The sequence below is a fragment of the Rosa chinensis genome, chromosome 5 (assembly GCF_002994745.2).
Source record: "Rosa chinensis cultivar Old Blush chromosome 5, RchiOBHm-V2, whole genome shotgun sequence".
NCBI classification, from domain to species: Eukaryota; Viridiplantae; Streptophyta; class Magnoliopsida; order Rosales; family Rosaceae; genus Rosa; species Rosa chinensis.
In genome coordinates, this window is record NC_037092.1 from 47316879 (window position 1) to 47333635 (window position 16757).

Below are 16757 nucleotides of genomic sequence, written 5' to 3' on the forward strand. Positions count from 1 at the left end.
AGATCATGGGTGGTAATATATGAAGTCATTTACAGATAAAAAGTACATGAAATGCCATGTAATTATATTTTTCATATTAAAAGATCATGGGTGGTAATATATGAAGTCATTTACAGATAAAAAGTACATGAAATGCCATGTAATTATATTTTTCATATTAAAATTTGGCTCCAATTGTTCCTCAACTATAATTTCAAGCACTTTCTAGCTTTTGGATCATCTTACAAAAAAGTGGCATGACCTGCACATTTTGTTCACTGGCAACAGATCTGTTGTTGGGAAAAAAACCCTAGGAGAGATTTTCTCTCGCACCCTAGTTCTCTATGGCGTCCTCGCCTCCTCTTCTCCTAGCTTTCTTCTCTACGTCTCTCACCCTCAACCCTCACTCAGCCACATGGCCTTCATTGATGCTATCACCGCTAGCTGTGCTGCCTCCCTTGCGCTTGCAGAGGGAGGTAGTGCTCCTGATCTGGGGAGAATTGGTGGCGGCCCTATTCGTTGGTATTCCAAATTTCTGATTGGGAAGCCTTTGACCTGCCGACCGGTCTACCTTACGACCTTCAGGGCTCATCTCCTTTGTACCTGGATGGATGTCACTCTGGTGATGTTGAAGAAGAAGTCGGGCAAGCTACGTGGGAGTAGGAACAAGAATCATCACCCTAGCAAGAAGTCGAATGTCGCTGCTTTACGACTCTCTTACCCTGCAGTTACTGGTATTGATCCCAGCCCTAGCGACAAGGGCAAGGGAAAGCATTTGATCTTAGCTTGAGGCTTTTCCAAGTTTCCTTGCCTAATACTAGAAGTTGAGTCTTCTACTACTTTCATCTTAGCTTCTCTCGTTGTACACCAATTGAGGTGTCTAGGCGGCTAGGTTACTACTTCATGGGAAGTTGGTAGGGAGGATTTTCTTTCTTGCGGTTAGGCTCAATAAGTAAGCGAATGTGTTAACAGTGAGGGTCACCTGTCCTTTGTCTGGTAGCTTATACCATTTATGATTTTGGTGTAAGACAGCATTTGATGTACGTGCCTTCTAGCCATGGATAAATGAATGAAGTTATCTATTTTCTCAATAGATCTGATGTTGGCTTGGTTGTCTTTTATATGCTTCTCATGACGTTCTATGGTTGCCTGCATGCTGAATTTTAAAACAAATTTACTGTAGTCAACATAACCTGCTTACGAGGGAAAAAATCATACGATCACGAAGTATACAACTATTCAACAACCATATAACCAACTTAACAAGATGTTGCATCTATCACCCAAAAGGAGAAAGAGAGAAGAGAAAGTAGCAACCCAAATAAGCAAAGTCGTATACATAATACGTGCTCCGGGAAGAGATAGAGAGAGAAGATGGCTTTGTTGCCAACTGACTAAATCTTAGGTTCTGTTGTTAGTTGCAATTGCAATTCATATATCTGTGAAAGATTTCTGATTTCACCATGATAAGAAAGAAAATATTAGAAATCTGAAACCTTACGCTTTACACCAAAGAAAACTACCCTTTGGATTCCTAAACTTTCTTTTGTGCTTTCACGCAAAGCCACTTTCCCTAACGCACCTTAATGATTTGTTAATTAATGTGCTTTACACCAAAGAAAACTACCCTTTGGATTCCTATACTTTCTTTTGTGCTTTCACCCTAAAGCCACTTTCCGTAATGCACCTTAATGACTTGTTAATTAACGTGCTCACGAAAAGCCTAAACCCAACACGTATATAGGTATAGCTACTTAAATATGAAATAAGAAATATTCCAATAAGAGTTCTCCTTGGGCTCCACAGTGGCAATCAACTCCATACAGTACAGGAGACCAGCTTTACAGGGCTGTAGACAGGTCTACCTCTAACACTCTAAAGTATGTTCACCACTAAATGACAAGATTGAACTTGCTGAATTGATTCATTAATTTACTTAGACTTAATAGTCTTTCTCCTGCAGCAAACTCCAGCCAACTCCAGACATAAAATAGTCATTCGAAGATGATTAGCCTAGCTCTATGCATAACTGTACTGAACTGTTGTAATAAAGATCTTCCACTCTTGGACTCCATATCATAACCCGCAACAAATCCAAATGCCTTGGAGGTGACCGATTTACCACCTGAGTGGTTTAGACCAACCACCCATAAATCATGGGTTTGGGATACTAAAGCTCAAAATCTTAAGCTTTAAGAAATTTAGTCGATCAACAATAAGTTTGGGAGCTTTTGTGTTTAGAACAAATGATTTTGATAAAATGCAGAAAATCATGTAGAGTTTCACCTGGAGATTAATTCTTTGATATTGGTTTTCTGCAAATATATGGTTTAGAACTTTGTTAAGCTGTGAATTAGAGGCTAAGTTACCTCACATGAGGCAGCTTAAGAACCTGATCATCCTTAAGTGATATAGCCTCTCAAGTTCTAAGGTGCAAACAAAAAAGATGATCACTGAAGTTAATAAAAAAGTGAAGTTACCACACGAGGCAGTTTAAGAACTCAGTAGATTGCACTCAAAATCATAAAGATGATCACCAACTAAAAAAAATCATCTTCCTCCTTTCTGATTAATACCAATACTTACTTGAAATACATCTCCTCTAAACTTAGAGGCTATAAGCATTTCATTGTTTTTACTCAATTTCTTTCTTTTGCTTCAGTTGGCTTAGCAAACTCTAAACCCTCACTCTCAACTTTCTTACTATCAGCTAGCTCCTCAGTACTGTCAATTGCCAGTACAATAGAATCACAAATATAAAAAAACTGATATGACCAAACCAAAGAGATTCCAACAATTGTTTCATCCTAGACGATAATACTAGTGCCACCTGAGAGGTGAAAAACATGGTGAGATGAAACCCAATTTAAGTGACGTTTGTTAGCTCTAAGACCACCATGTGATCAGGTCGACAAGAGTGCAGCCACATAAACACCACAGTTCCAAAAGCCACATTCCCCTGGTTCAGACAGAAACCACAGTTCTGACTGCCTAATACGCTGGTGACTTACACCACCCACTCCACATCATTACAAATCCAACAGAAATACCTCTCGAGTTCCCTAGTCGACACCATTGCCTTTTAAAGAGACGCCCAAGTCCTCTCACCCTAATCTCTAACCTCCATGCTTTTTGCTCACGTATATGATTATACCACTATCTATAAGTCTATACTAACTTTGTATTATGTATAAGAAACACAGTATGCATAAAGAGCATTGTTAAGAAAAGATTAACTAGTTTTCCTAGCTGATATTTATTTGCAATCCACACACAAAAGTTAAAAGAAAAAGTAGGTGTTTTGTGCAAAACTGAAAAATTTCTATCTTGCACACCATTAGAAGGAAAAGTTGAGGGGGAAAAAACAAACAAACAAAGGCTTACCTCTGCCCTTTGGGGTGATTACATGTACAAGGTCATCCATAGTAACATTGTTCCTTCCTTTTTTCGATATGAATGACCTACCATTATCAAGAACACTTGGATGAAAAGATGCCCACAAATCAGCTATGATAAAAGAAAAAAAATGTAAAAGTAAATAGAATTGGTCTACTCATTTCATTTCATAGTCCCTTTATATAGGAAGAGAATTACAATGGAAACATCAATTACAATAATGATAGTAATGCTGATTGAGCTATAATCGTAATTCCTTGATTCCCTCTTCGTCAGTTACTTTGACGAAGGTACATAATGTGTTTTTCCTTTAACACTCCCCCTTATGCTAAGTCAAAGAAGAAATGGTACATGAATTGTTGTCTCACTAAAAATCTTGCCAAGTAATAATAAAAACCCTGTGGGACAAAAAATACACCTTGGCGCCTATTATATTTGATGATGACATGTGTGTATTAGACTCCCCCTGATGTCTACACCTCCCCCTGATCCTTACATTAGTCAAGGGAGCTTGGAAAAAGCCTTCGCATTCCTAAGTCTTTCACATGTCTCTCAAATATGGCCTTAGGCAATGATTTGGTAAACAAATCCGCCACATTCTCCTCAGACCTTACTTGATTCACTTGAAACTTGAGGAGGGCCTATTGTTGCTGATTGTAGAAATACTTTGGCGATATGTGTTTTGTATTATCACCCTTGATATAACCTAGCTTCATCTGTTCGATGCAAGCAGCATTATCTTCATAAATGCAAGTAGGCTCTTCAGTGGTAGAACTAAAACTATTGAAGCAAATTGGAATTGCAGAGAGAATTGTGTCTTATTATTGATAATAGGAGCCCTTTATATAGGAATTTACAGAGTACATGAATGGTAATAGAATTCGAACATAACTAGGAAATCTAGAACCTTCTCCTATTACAACTCTAGGACTAAACCCTAGTTTGAAGAGGCACACATGATGTCGACTTCCTTCAACACTCCCCCTTGTGCCGCTTAAACTTGGTGGTGACTTTTTGATCGTTGCCTCACTAAAAACCTTGCCAGGTAACAAAAACCTTGTGAGACAAAAATAACCCTAGTCGAAGGACAAAAAGAGCACAACACGTCCTTCACTCTTCGAGATCGAACATGTAGATATCATATCTCCCTGTGATGTTAATATCTCTCCCTGATTGCTACAATCATGGGAGTTCGGGTAACTTTCTTAATCCGATGCTCTTCACATGTTTCTCGAAGGTGAATTTAGGTAACGACTTAGTAAATAAGTCCGTTACTTTATCCTCTGATCAGATTTGATTCACTTCAATATTTAGAAATGCTTGTTGTTGCTGATTGTAAAAGAAATTAGGCGATATATGCTTGGTGTTGTCGCCCTTGATGAAACCTAATTTCATTTGCTCAATACAAGCTACATTATCTTCACAAATGCATTTAGGTTCATCTGTGGTAGACTTCAAACCACAAGTTCCTCGAATATGCCTAATTACAGACCTTAGCCATACGCATTCTTGCACGACTTCATGTAGAGCGATAATCTCTGCATGATTCGAGGAAGTAGCAACAAGGGTTTGTTTTGTAGACCTCCAAGATATCGCAGTGCTTCCCATGGTAAAGACATAACCCGTTTGGGAGCGACCTTTGTGAGGGTCAGAGAGATACCATGCATCAGCAAAACCCATCAAGACATCGTTGTCATTTTGATAGAGGGGAGGAGGAGGACGTCGGCCACCATGGATGGCGGCGCCTGTGTCTACATCAAGGAAGGTGGCATTTTTCCTGGAGGGGTCCGATCCCATACTTCCGTCATTTCTTTTCTCTCTGTAGGGATAAAACAAGCCCATATCAATCGTACCTCTCAAGTATCAAAAGATTGTCTTTACACCAATCCAATGGCGGCGTGTTGGCGTAGAGCTATGTCGAGCTAACAAGTTCACTGCGAACGAGATATCTGGTCTTGTGCATTGAGCTAAGTACAATAATGCGCCTATTGCACTTAGATAGGGCACTTCAGCCTCTAATAAGTCTTCGTCCTCATCCCTTAGACGAAACTGATATTTTCCGGGCTTAAGACTACGGCCGATCATGGGAGTACTCACAGGCTTTGCTTTATCTTCATTAAAGCGCCTCAGTAATTTTTTAGTATATGCTGACTGGTGGATCATAATCCCATCACTACGATGCTCGAGTTCTAGTCCGGGACAAAACCGTGTTTTCCCAAGATCTTTCATCTCAAATTCGGATTTCAAGTACTTAGCAGTTTCCTTTAACTCATCTAGAGTTCCAATTAGGTTCATGTCATCGACATAAACTGCTACAATTGCAAATCCGGAACTTGTCTTCTTTATAAACACGCATGGGCATATTTCATTGTTGACATATCCCTTCCCAATCAAGTAGTCACTTAGATGGTTATACCACGTACATCCATCCGGATTGTTTCAATCCATATAGTGAGCATCTCAATCTTATTGAAAAAGCACTCCGTGGTTTAGAGCCACTTGACTTGGGTAATTGAAGTCCATCTGGAACCTTCATATATATCTCTGAATCTAGATCCCCATAGAGATATGCTGTAACCACATCCATAAGCTGCATGTCAAGTTTTTCAGAAACTACCAAACTGACAAGGTAGCGGAACGTTATAACGTCCATTACGGGAGAATATGTCTCCTCGTAGTCGATTCCAGGGCGTTGTGAGAAACCTTGCGCCACAAGGCGGGCTTTGTATCTAACAACCTCATTTTTCTCATTACGCTTTCTAACAAAGACCCATTTATGGCCAACAGGCTTTATAGTTGGGGGTGTCAGCGTTATAGGCCCAAATACCTGTCTCCTTGTTAGTGAATCCAATTCAACCTGGATCGCATCTTTCCATTTTGGCTAATCTACACTTCGTTGACATTCTTCAACGGAACGAGGTTCGATATCATCGTGTTCTATAATTCCTTGAGCAATAGAATATGCAAACACATCATCAAGGATAATAGAATCTCTATTCAACGTCTCATATACACTAGTGTAATTCATGGAGATCTCCCTATTCTGTGGAATTGGTTCTAACATTGGAGCGTCCCCTAATAATGTCTCTTGGACATAACCATAATCCGGAATATCTTCATGAGACAGGTTATTTATATCAATGATTAATGGATCATTTTGTGCCAAACTCGCTTTCTTTCTCAGGAGAGAATCCATCGAACCATTGGGCCTCCAAAGTTTCCTTGCTGGGAGCCCAGCCTAAGCCACATTGCCATCACCATTAGTGGTGGTGGCGTCATGTCCATAATTTTTAGGGACATCAATCCTTACAGGCATGTTTGCAGCAGGTATGTGTGATCTTGTCACTTTAGCGATATCAGAAAACGCATCAGGCATCGAGTCTGCTATGTTATGAAGATCAAGAATTCTCCGCACTTCAATTTCGGACTGTGTGGTTCGGGGATCAAGATGAGACAAAGTGGGGACAGACCACGACAATTCCTGTCGTTCCTGTTGAACATTATTGTTCTTAACGATGGGAAGACTGTCTCATCAAAGTGACAATCCTCAAATCTAGCGTAAATTGATTGCCTATCAAGGGTTCTCAGTAGTGGATGATGGTTGGAGAGTCATATCCAACATAAAAGCCTAATCGTCTTTGAGGACCCATTTTGGTGCACTGTGGCGGCGCAATTGGCACATAAACTGCACACCCAAATATGCGTAAGTGTGAGACGTCAGGCTCATATCCAGTAACCATCTAGAACGCAGAAAAAGGTTGAGTCAGTATGCCTCAGACGAATGAGCACAACTGCATGCAATATTGCATAGCCCCAAGCAGAAACAGGGAGATTGGTGCGAATAACCAATGCTCTTACAACCGTTTGAAGTCTTTTAATGGCAGCTTCTACGAGACCATTTTGGGTGTGAACATGAGGAACAGGGTGTTCAACCTCAATCCCAATGGACATGCAATAGTCATCAAATGTTTTTGATGTAAACTCTCCAGCATTGTCAAGACGAATTGACTTAATAGGATGATCAGGGTGGTGAGCCCTTAATTTAATGATTTGTGCTAGGAGTTTAGAAAATGCAGAATTTCTTATGGACAAGAGCATGACAGGTGACCAGCGTGTCGATGCATCAACCAACACCATAAAATATCTAAATGGTCTGCATGTTGGTTGGATAGGTCCACAAATATCACCTTAGATTCTTTGTAAGAATGGGATATTTTCTTTAGTGTCCTTTGCATAGGATGGTTTAGATCCTAACTTTGCTAAAGAGCAGGCTTTGCAAAAAGAAAGATAAGCTTTAGAAGCAGAAAATTGGGTCAAGGAAGCAGTGTTGGCGTCAAAACCAACGTGGGGCCATAGGGGGTAGGCAGATCCTGCCAATAACGGCCGGTTTGGCATAGGGATGGCACCATGTGGAGTTAGTGCCCTTCCTTGGACTGAATTTTGGGTTTGACTTCTTTTCGTTTTGAAAAATGGGTGTCCGTGTGAAGTCTTTAATATATGGATCATCATATCACGACCTGGATGTCCCAAGAGGTCATGCCAAAGCCTATATGTGTCAGAATCCCATAAATCATCTCTCATGACATGGTTGGATTCAATGACTCAAATAGTGGATGCATATAACCCACTAGAGCCACACATAAGTTTCTCTAATATTTATTTATGTCCATAGTCATTAGAGGTGATGCAAAGGAACTCTTGTCCATTCTCACAATGTGTTTCCACATGAAAACCATTGGCTCTTATATCTTTAAAACTCAATAGGGTTCTTCCAGCCCTAGGAGCATATAGAGCTTCGGTGACATTAATACTTGTGCCATTTGGCAATCTAAATTGAGCTGTTCCTCCACCATGAATCAATTGTGATGGTCCAGCCATCGTAGTCACTGAAGATCGACTAGGCGTCATCCATAGAAATAGTTGCCTATATCACAATATAGTATGTGTTGTGCCACTATTAACAAGGCATTCCAACTCTCCGAGAAACATACTGAAAAATAATAAAGTTCGGAATTGAAAACATGTCGATAATAATACGATACTTTATTAATAAAAATAGCCAATGATTACATCAAAGTTTCCAAAGTCTAATTCAAAATAAAAATTAAACTTAGACAAATCGTAGTCACTCTATCCGTTTGGTAACTCCAATCAAATATGACCAGGGAAGTAGAGAGAGATGTCGGTGGAGCGAGGCTCTCTTAAGTACCACTAATCTCAATTACTTTCCTAGACATCATACTTCATTGGATGCGCCACATGAGAAAGAGTTAATACAATTGTCATTTATTGACTAAGGCATATTGCCATTACATAATTCTTGGAAATGACTATTCTAATCAAAGTCTGCGGCATCCTTGTGCACTTCATCTCCAGCTTTGAAGTCCTCTATGGTGAGATTGACATCTTCACCATCTTCTTCTTCTGCAAGGTAAACCTCTTGCTCCCTCAGGTCCCTGTATGCCCTGTATCTTGCAGCTAGTTGCTTGCTTGCTTTGCATTGCTTGAACTAATGTTCACTTGATCTACATCGATGACACACATCATTGTGGTTACCTCCCTTCAATTGAGGTGCACGTTGTGGACGTTCCCTGGGAGGGTTGGCTCCACCACCACGGCCCATGGCGCCACTACCACGACCAGGGACACCACGACCCATGGCGCCACTACCACGACCAGGGACACCACGACCACCTCTCCCACGTGTGGCATTGCCACCACGTGTATCCACACCAAACTTGCGGTTTCCTTCCTTGTCAGGGTGGTTATATGGACCCATACGTCCGTCATTATTCTTAGGGTTTCGCTTCTTGCGCCCTCCTTTGGGTGCATTATAATTCGCCTCATGAATGCTCTTAGTTCCAAAGGGCCTTGAATTATAATTCCTCACAAGTATGTTATCATGTTTCTCAGCTACAGACATAACATTGATAAGCTGATGAAACCTCGTGATCAGTCCAGCATTGACTTAGGTATGATATTGCTTTGAGACCACAATTGCTGAAATGGGGAAGGTGGAGAGAGTTTTCTCAGTTAGCTCTTGCTTTGTGACAGGTTGTCCACAAAATCTTAACATGGATTGTAGGCGAAGAGCTTCTAAATTATATTCAGCAACGGACTTGAAGTCAGCAAAGCGCAGATTGTTCCATTGAACCTTCAAGTCAGGGAGGAGGGAATCTTGGACATTGCAAAGCGCTCTTCTAGCACTACCCATAGCTCTCTTGCATCTTTGATCGACATGTACTCCAATATGAGTGCTTTGTCCATATGACGTCGCATCAAGATAACTGCTTGAGCATGCTTTGTAGGTGTTCGTATGACACCAGATCCGGGTTAGGTACCTGGATTATGGGTAATATTCCCTTTGAGGTGAGGTGGTTCTCAACATCGATTACCCAGCTATAGTAATCCGAGCTTGTTGAGTCAAGAATGGGAAAGTTGAGTCTTGGTTCATTCGACATCTTGAAAATAAGAAGAGAAGATATATTAGTTTCGGAGCTAAACTTCCACGAAAACTAAAATGATAAGATTTCCGAGCTATGCTACCAAGAAATCAATTTCCAAGAATATTTGGATTAGACCAAACAATGATGTTTAATATGATCACAATTTGATGCTTGCGGACGCTCTCAGTCTGAATATTATGAACACTCTTAGTTCATTTATTACGAACACTCTTAGTTCATTGATTATGAATACTCTTAGTTCGTTTAGCGTGAATCTCCACAATTCCCCTTATTAAATAATCAAACCCATGTCCGTATTATACAAATCTTGCAGTAAATAAAGGAATTTAAAAGACAAGAAAGCAGGAACTTTAATCACAAAAGCTTACTTGATGATTCTGGGCTTGAGAACAGGCGCATGTTGGAGCAGGCGTGTTAGGGCAGCAGCAGCAACAATTGGCAGCAGCAGGCAGTGGGTTCAGCGTGGGGCAGCAGTAGGCTCAGTGCGGGGCAGCAGTAGGCTCAGTGCAGGGCAGCAGCGGGTTCATCGAGAGGCAGTAGTGGGTTCAACGCGGGGTAGCAGTGAGGCTTGCGGGGGAAGCTGGCAGGCAGCAGCGCGTAGCGCTTGGGAAGCAGGCAGCGATGTAGGCTAGCGGGCTGGTGCGTACGGTATGCAGGCTGTAGGTCGCGAGATAGGAGGCTAGCAAGGGCTAGGTGCTTGAAATTGGGGTTGCAGAGCATGTGGCAGGAGGGCTGCAGGGCTTGTGGCAGGGGGGATGCAGGGATAGCGTGGGAGGCAGGGCTGCGGCGCAGTAGGCTAGCACGGCTAGAGTTTTCGGCAGTTTTTGGTGAGGGATTTTTCAGGTTTTTTTCTTTCTTTTAGGCTAGGGTTAGGGCTCGTGCTGATAATGTGTTGAAGTAAATTGGAATTGCAGAGAGAATTGTGTCTTATTATTGATAATAGGAGCCCTTTATATAGGGATTTATAGAGGACATGAATGGTAATAGAATCCGAACATAATTAGGAAATCTAGAACCTTCTCCTATTACAACTCTAGGACTAAACCAGAGTTTGAAGAGGCACACATGATGTTGACTTCTGTCAACACAAACCACTAGTCCCTCGAATATGTGTAATGATAGCTCTTAACCATATACACTCACAAACCGCCTCATGTAGAGCAATGATCTCTGAGTGGTTTGAGGAGGTAGCCATAAGGGTCTGCTAGTTGATCTCCAAGATATCGCCGTGTTCCCAATGGTAAATACATAACCAGTTTGGGAACGACCTTTATGTGGGTCAAAGAGGTACCCAGCATCAGCAAAACCAACTAAAACATTATTTGGGGTTTCGGTGTAGTCAGTGGCGTTTTCGCCATCAACATTTCCTTTAGGGATTGTAGTTCCATCGGTCCCTCTTATCTCTCTGTACGAAAAGAACAGTCCCAAGTCAATGGTTCTTTTTAGGTATCGAAAAATGTTCTTGATACCATTCTCGTGATGCTGTGTTGGCGCTGAGCTAAATCTAGCTAACAAGTTCACTGAGAATGCAATGTCTAGTCGAGTGCATTACAATAATGCACCAATTGCACTTAGATAGGGAATTTCAACTCCCAACACCTTTTCGTCATCTTCCTTTGGACAAAATGGATCTTTTTTTGCATCCAAACTTCGACCGATCATGGGAGTGCTAGCAGGATGCGCTTTGTCCATGTTAAATCGCCTGAGCATCTTTTGGACATACGCAGACTAGTGGATTAGTATTCCACAAACTTGATGTTCTAGCTCAAGGCCTAGACAAAATCGAGTTTTCCTAAGATCCTTCATCTCAAATTCGAATTTCAAGTAGCTCGCGGTTTCTCTTATTTCATCAAGAGTCCCTATTATGTTCATATCATCGACATATACAGCTACAATTGCAAATCCGGAACTTGTTTTCATTATGAATACGCATGGGCATAATTCATCATTCTTATATCCCTTCCCAATCAAGTAGTCACTTAGACGGGTATACCACATTCGCCTGGATTGTTTCAATCCGTAAAGTGAGCATTTCAACCTAATTGCAAATGCACTCCGTGGCTTAGAGTCACTTGATTTCGGTAATGTAAGGCCATCAGAAAATTTCATATATATCTCTGAATCAAGATCCCCATTGAGATATGCAGTAACCATATCCATAAGCTGCATTTCCAGTCCTTCGGAAACTACCAAGTGAACTACGTAGCGGAATGTTATAACGTCCATTATGGGAGAGTATGTCTCCTCGTAGTCAATTCTAGGGCGTTGTGAGAAACCTTGAGCCACAGTGCGAGCCTTGTACCTCAGGACTTCATTCTTCTCATTACGCTTCCTAACAAAGACCCATTTATGTCCTACAGGCTTTACACTTCACTACTACAAAAAGGTCATCAGACGACGGTGAATTTGTGTTGTGTGAGGACCAAGCTCACCGTGGTCTAAGTGAGTGTTGTGTGATTAAAACATCAGACAACGGTGATTTCACCGTTGTGTGATATCACTTTGCTCAACAGAATACTAGTTTCCGTTGTGTGAATTCTGCGCAGGCATGTGCCTGGCATGGCATGCGCGGGGATGTGTCGGTACATTCAGACAACAGAAGAAAGAATTCACTGTTGTCTGAGATTCATAACACACAACAGATATAACTCATTCTCTGTTGTCTGAGATATATAACACACAATAGATATTACTCATTCTTTGTTGTCTGAGATTAATAACACACAACTGAAGTGAAATTATCTCCCTTGTCTGTTGATTACTCAGACAACGGAGATGATTTCATTTCTGTTGTGTGTTATGAATCTCACACAACAAAACAACTGAAGTGAAATTATCTCCCTTGTCTGTTGATTACTCAGACAACGGAGATGATTTCATTTCTGTTGTGTGTTATAATCTCACACAACAGAACTTTGTTTTCTTTTGTTGTTGGTTGTTAGTTCACACAACTACTCTATTTGGTTGGCTGTGGTGTGAATGTTGTAATCAAATTGGGTAACAAACTAGTGACTGTTGTAGGAAAAGCCTCAATTTTGAACTCTTTTACAATCAGACAACACATTGATTTGCATTGTGTTGTAAGACTAAATATTGGACAGTAATTACCACATAAAAAGTACTCAAATCCATATCATTCCATTACCATTTTTCAAACATCCATACATTCAAGTGACTAGGTAATGTACCAAACAATAAAGCATTCCTAGCTAGCTACGCATGAATCAAAAGCTGATATAATATCTTTTCGCTTTAATAAAACCTTCTTGTGCCATTTTATCAAGCAACCTGTGCACTATATATATTCTCATTTGCATCACCTCCAAGCTTTTTGTGAAGCTTCACGAGTTAGCACATATTGCAGCAGAAGAGCATGATACAGTACCAAAGGGGTTGGATTTCCAGAGGAATGAAGAACAAGAGTATGTAACCCAAGAACAAGAGCCGATAACAAGAGTGCGATTTCAAGAGCTTTGGCATCCTTGAATGTAACAAACGCAGTCTTTAATTGCGCAGGATCACTGCACATTGCACACACAACCAACCAATTCAATATCAATATCAGCATCAAAATAAACCCAAGTCCAGATAAAAAGAACACAACATATATTAGTATGCAATGAGGACATTGACAACTGTATGAATGACAATCACAGCATATAGATGAATTACCCATTAAGTAATAACGATATGATCCTATGTTTCCAGTAGCACCTAATACCCAAGTCAACTTTATGAGAGCAGCCAAGTGCAGTATGTACGTAATAGATCATAAAAGTAGTTTATCAGATTAGTAATCTTAGTATGTTTTAACGGCTAGAGAGTAATAGAGAGAGAGAGCAGTAGCTAATATTTGTTTTTATTACTCAGCAGAAGCAGAAATTGGAAGAACCATTAGACTATAATTTGTCTCATAATGTATCAAGATATACTGACCAAAAAAAAAATGTATCAAGATATGCTCCACTCTTACAACATAAAATGAAGTAAATCATGCACCACAGTATAAATTTATACCAGAACTTGTCGTTGGTCTTGTGCTTTTTAACCTCATCTGCAATACCCAAACCCTGAGAAGATTATTATTTATCGATTAGAATATAGGATAAACATTTTGATAAGTACAGATCATCAGCCTCCACAACGATATGAACTAAACCCAATTAATGAAAGAAATGCTGAAATTGATTATGTAGGCAATACGACTGGAGCAAATTCTAGCCTTATAATACCAATTAGCCAAAATAACCAAACTCACCTCATCACAAAATGAAAAGTTCTTGCATCCTAGGTTGAACAGATTTGAAAAGCATAAATGAAAACATATAGTAGGAAAATGAGAGGTGTCATTTTATTTCTGGGTGCGTTTAAGAATACCAAAGTTTACTGCTGACAATTAGTTGAGCACTCACCATCATAGAAGTAAATCACTATTGAATCTAGGACACCAAAAATCCTTATCAGAATTATCAAGCAACGATAAATAGAAGGCCAAAGGTAGTAACTAAAGTCTTCACTAACATAGATATTTTGGCATTCAATTTTCTTCAGTTGCATTATATTATAACTCGGTTTTTTCAACAGCTGAGTGATGCCATATTGGCAAAACCTGACAAGAAATGTGTGTAGATTCCTTGTAGCTTTTCATGATTGGACCTTGAGTCTGATTATTTCCATATATAAAAGCTCACAAAAGGTTGCAACTCCATGTTTTTACTCCCCTAGTGGTCTGCAAATGCCTCATTACAGTTCTCACTTATATTAATGAATTCTTCTTAAGGGTTCTGGTATTTAGCCTGTAATACTGTAACTGCTGCACTAGTTTAGTGTATCTTCTGAGTTTAGGTCCGTATTATTAGAAGGAATGAAAATTTACCCATGACAAAAGGCAATCAAATAGCAGTGATATAGATATACACCAAAAACAACAAACCAAAACAAGGACGGAACTTATTGGGAAACATGAAAAACCAAGGCAGGTGAGTGTATACAACAAAGACATAGAGATAAGGCAAGCAAAGTCTAGCACCTCCATGTCATGAAAACAGAGAGCTAAATTCATCCACATGTCATTCTGTGTGACTGTTAAGTGACCATCCACCAGGTTAGAATAGAATAAGGGCATTTCCTGTAATAGAAAGAAAGAAAAAAGATACAAGTTATGCCCTTTTATCCATGTATATCAACAACTTTTGTCCAAAATAAAATATAGTGACAAATTATAATAATTAATCAAAAGAGAAGTAGAATGTTACTAATAGAAAAGGAAATGCTGAAAGCAAGCAATGAATCTATAATTCACTACTTCATAACCAAAAGAGAAGCATGATGTTAGTAATAGAATCTTTACTCAAGTACAGCTTACAAACATTGCAAAAACTTCAAAAATACCTTGCACCAATGGCAATTTGCAGAACTATTTCGGTTGTTCCCATAATCTACTGCTGCAAATTGGGATCCTTGCCATTGACCGTGCACCCAACCGAGAAAATCTCCTTGGCGGTCCTGCTTAGATGAAAACAGAAACCAGATCATGAAGACTTTAGTAGTATTTAAAGTCTTACAAAGGGTAAGCAATAGAGCCAAGAGATTCGTAATTGCCTAGAAGAAAACAGAAACCATCTCAAAGCCACATCGGTGACTCACTTGCTTAGCCCTTCAAGCCGGTGCTCAAAATAGATAAAAGAAATCACTTCAACATAGCACAAATTCCTTCTGCAAAAGAACCAAAAAAGTTAGCCTCCATAAACTTTTCCTTTTCTTCAATAAGAAAGAATATGACCCAAACCCAAAAACAAAAACACATCTTCATATGCTTCTAGACCTAACGAACAAAAACCACAAAAAAACCCTATACTAATTTCAGTGTAAGCGGAAGCCAATGTGAAGCAAAAATTGAATAAAACTCATAAAGGTTGAATCTTTCTTGCCTTGGAGAAGACTGTAAAAGTACTTGGGCTCTCTCCCTCCGTGAACTAGAGAACTTCATTTTATTACTATTAGTTGTTGGTTCACTTAGAATGCAATTGATAATTGTTATAAAACTTGAACGAAGTCATACCACGCGCAGCAAAGTGCGGGATCTCTAACTAGTATCATCAATTCATCAAGTCTTATAAACAAGATACACAACTTTCAAAAATTGACACAAGAAAAGAATCTCATTGGGTTTTAACATAAAAAAATGAAAGTCAGACGGACTTACAACAGGATCAGGGGCATCATCTTGTTTGCACAGGATCCAGGGGAAACTAGTGTTTAATCCCACAACCATTTGAGCTGCCCAGTCAGTGTAGGCTTTACCTGGTGCACCAATTTCGTATTCCATGGGTCCATACTCATTTTCAATCTGTCAAAACAATGACAGTAAAATATATTTCTCTCAGTTCCCTATTCATCTAGAGAAAATAAAGTAAAGAAAAAAAATGCAAGGGAAGTTTTATACCTGAAGATTGGATTGATTAGCGACCTGGGATAGATATATAACCGTAGACATCCAGATCTGAAATTATTTCTTCGACCAAACAATATTCGGTCTGCAACCCTTCAATCTCCAATTCGAAATTTCGAACAAGCTTGTTGGCTGCTTAGACCTTCTCGTCACAGAAAGCGGAACTCAGCACAGCACGTCTCATTACAAAAGACAATATCTTACAAAAAAAAAAGCAAAGGAATTTGTTCCCGAAGGACTCACCTTTTTGATAAAAGGAAGAAGTCCTGAGAGAGCAGAATGGATATAATCTCTGAGCTCAAGGTGCCGAGCTATATGAACAACCAAATTCATATTCTTCCTTCTCTCAACAACACCTTCAACCCAAAAACCAAGCAATTTCAAACATTAAAGCCCTCATACACATGGGCTTTTATGGTTTTCCTTTCTAGGTTCCCCAAATAATGGAAGAAAATCACAAATCC

At 39.8% G+C, this 16757-nt stretch overlaps 1 protein-coding gene across 1 annotated transcript; it reads right to left on the reverse strand.

Moving 5' to 3' along the window:
* Nucleotides 1–13740: 13740 nt before the first annotated feature.
* On the reverse strand, nt 13741–15481 carry LOC121049476. Its single transcript, XM_040506979.1, has 4 exons — nt 15462–15481; nt 15234–15347; nt 14872–14970; nt 13741–13912 (listed from the first exon to the last, which is right to left on the reverse strand). Exons 1-4 carry the CDS (start codon nt 15462–15464, stop codon nt 13754–13756), a joined length of 375 nt encoding a protein of 124 aa, XP_040362913.1. The 5' UTR covers nt 15465–15481; the 3' UTR covers nt 13741–13753.
* Between the last annotated feature and the right edge of the window lie 1276 nt (nt 15482–16757).

Coding starts and splice junctions, on each gene's coding strand:
- LOC121049476 (XM_040506979.1), bottom strand. Junction 14,971..15,233: donor CAAATTGCCATTGGTGCAAG/GTATTTTTGAAG, acceptor TTTCTATTACAG/GAAATGCCCTTATTCTATTC. Junction 13,913..14,871: donor TCTGTTTTCATGACATGGAG/GTGCTAGACTTT, acceptor TAATCTTCTCAG/GGTTTGGGTATTGCAGATGA.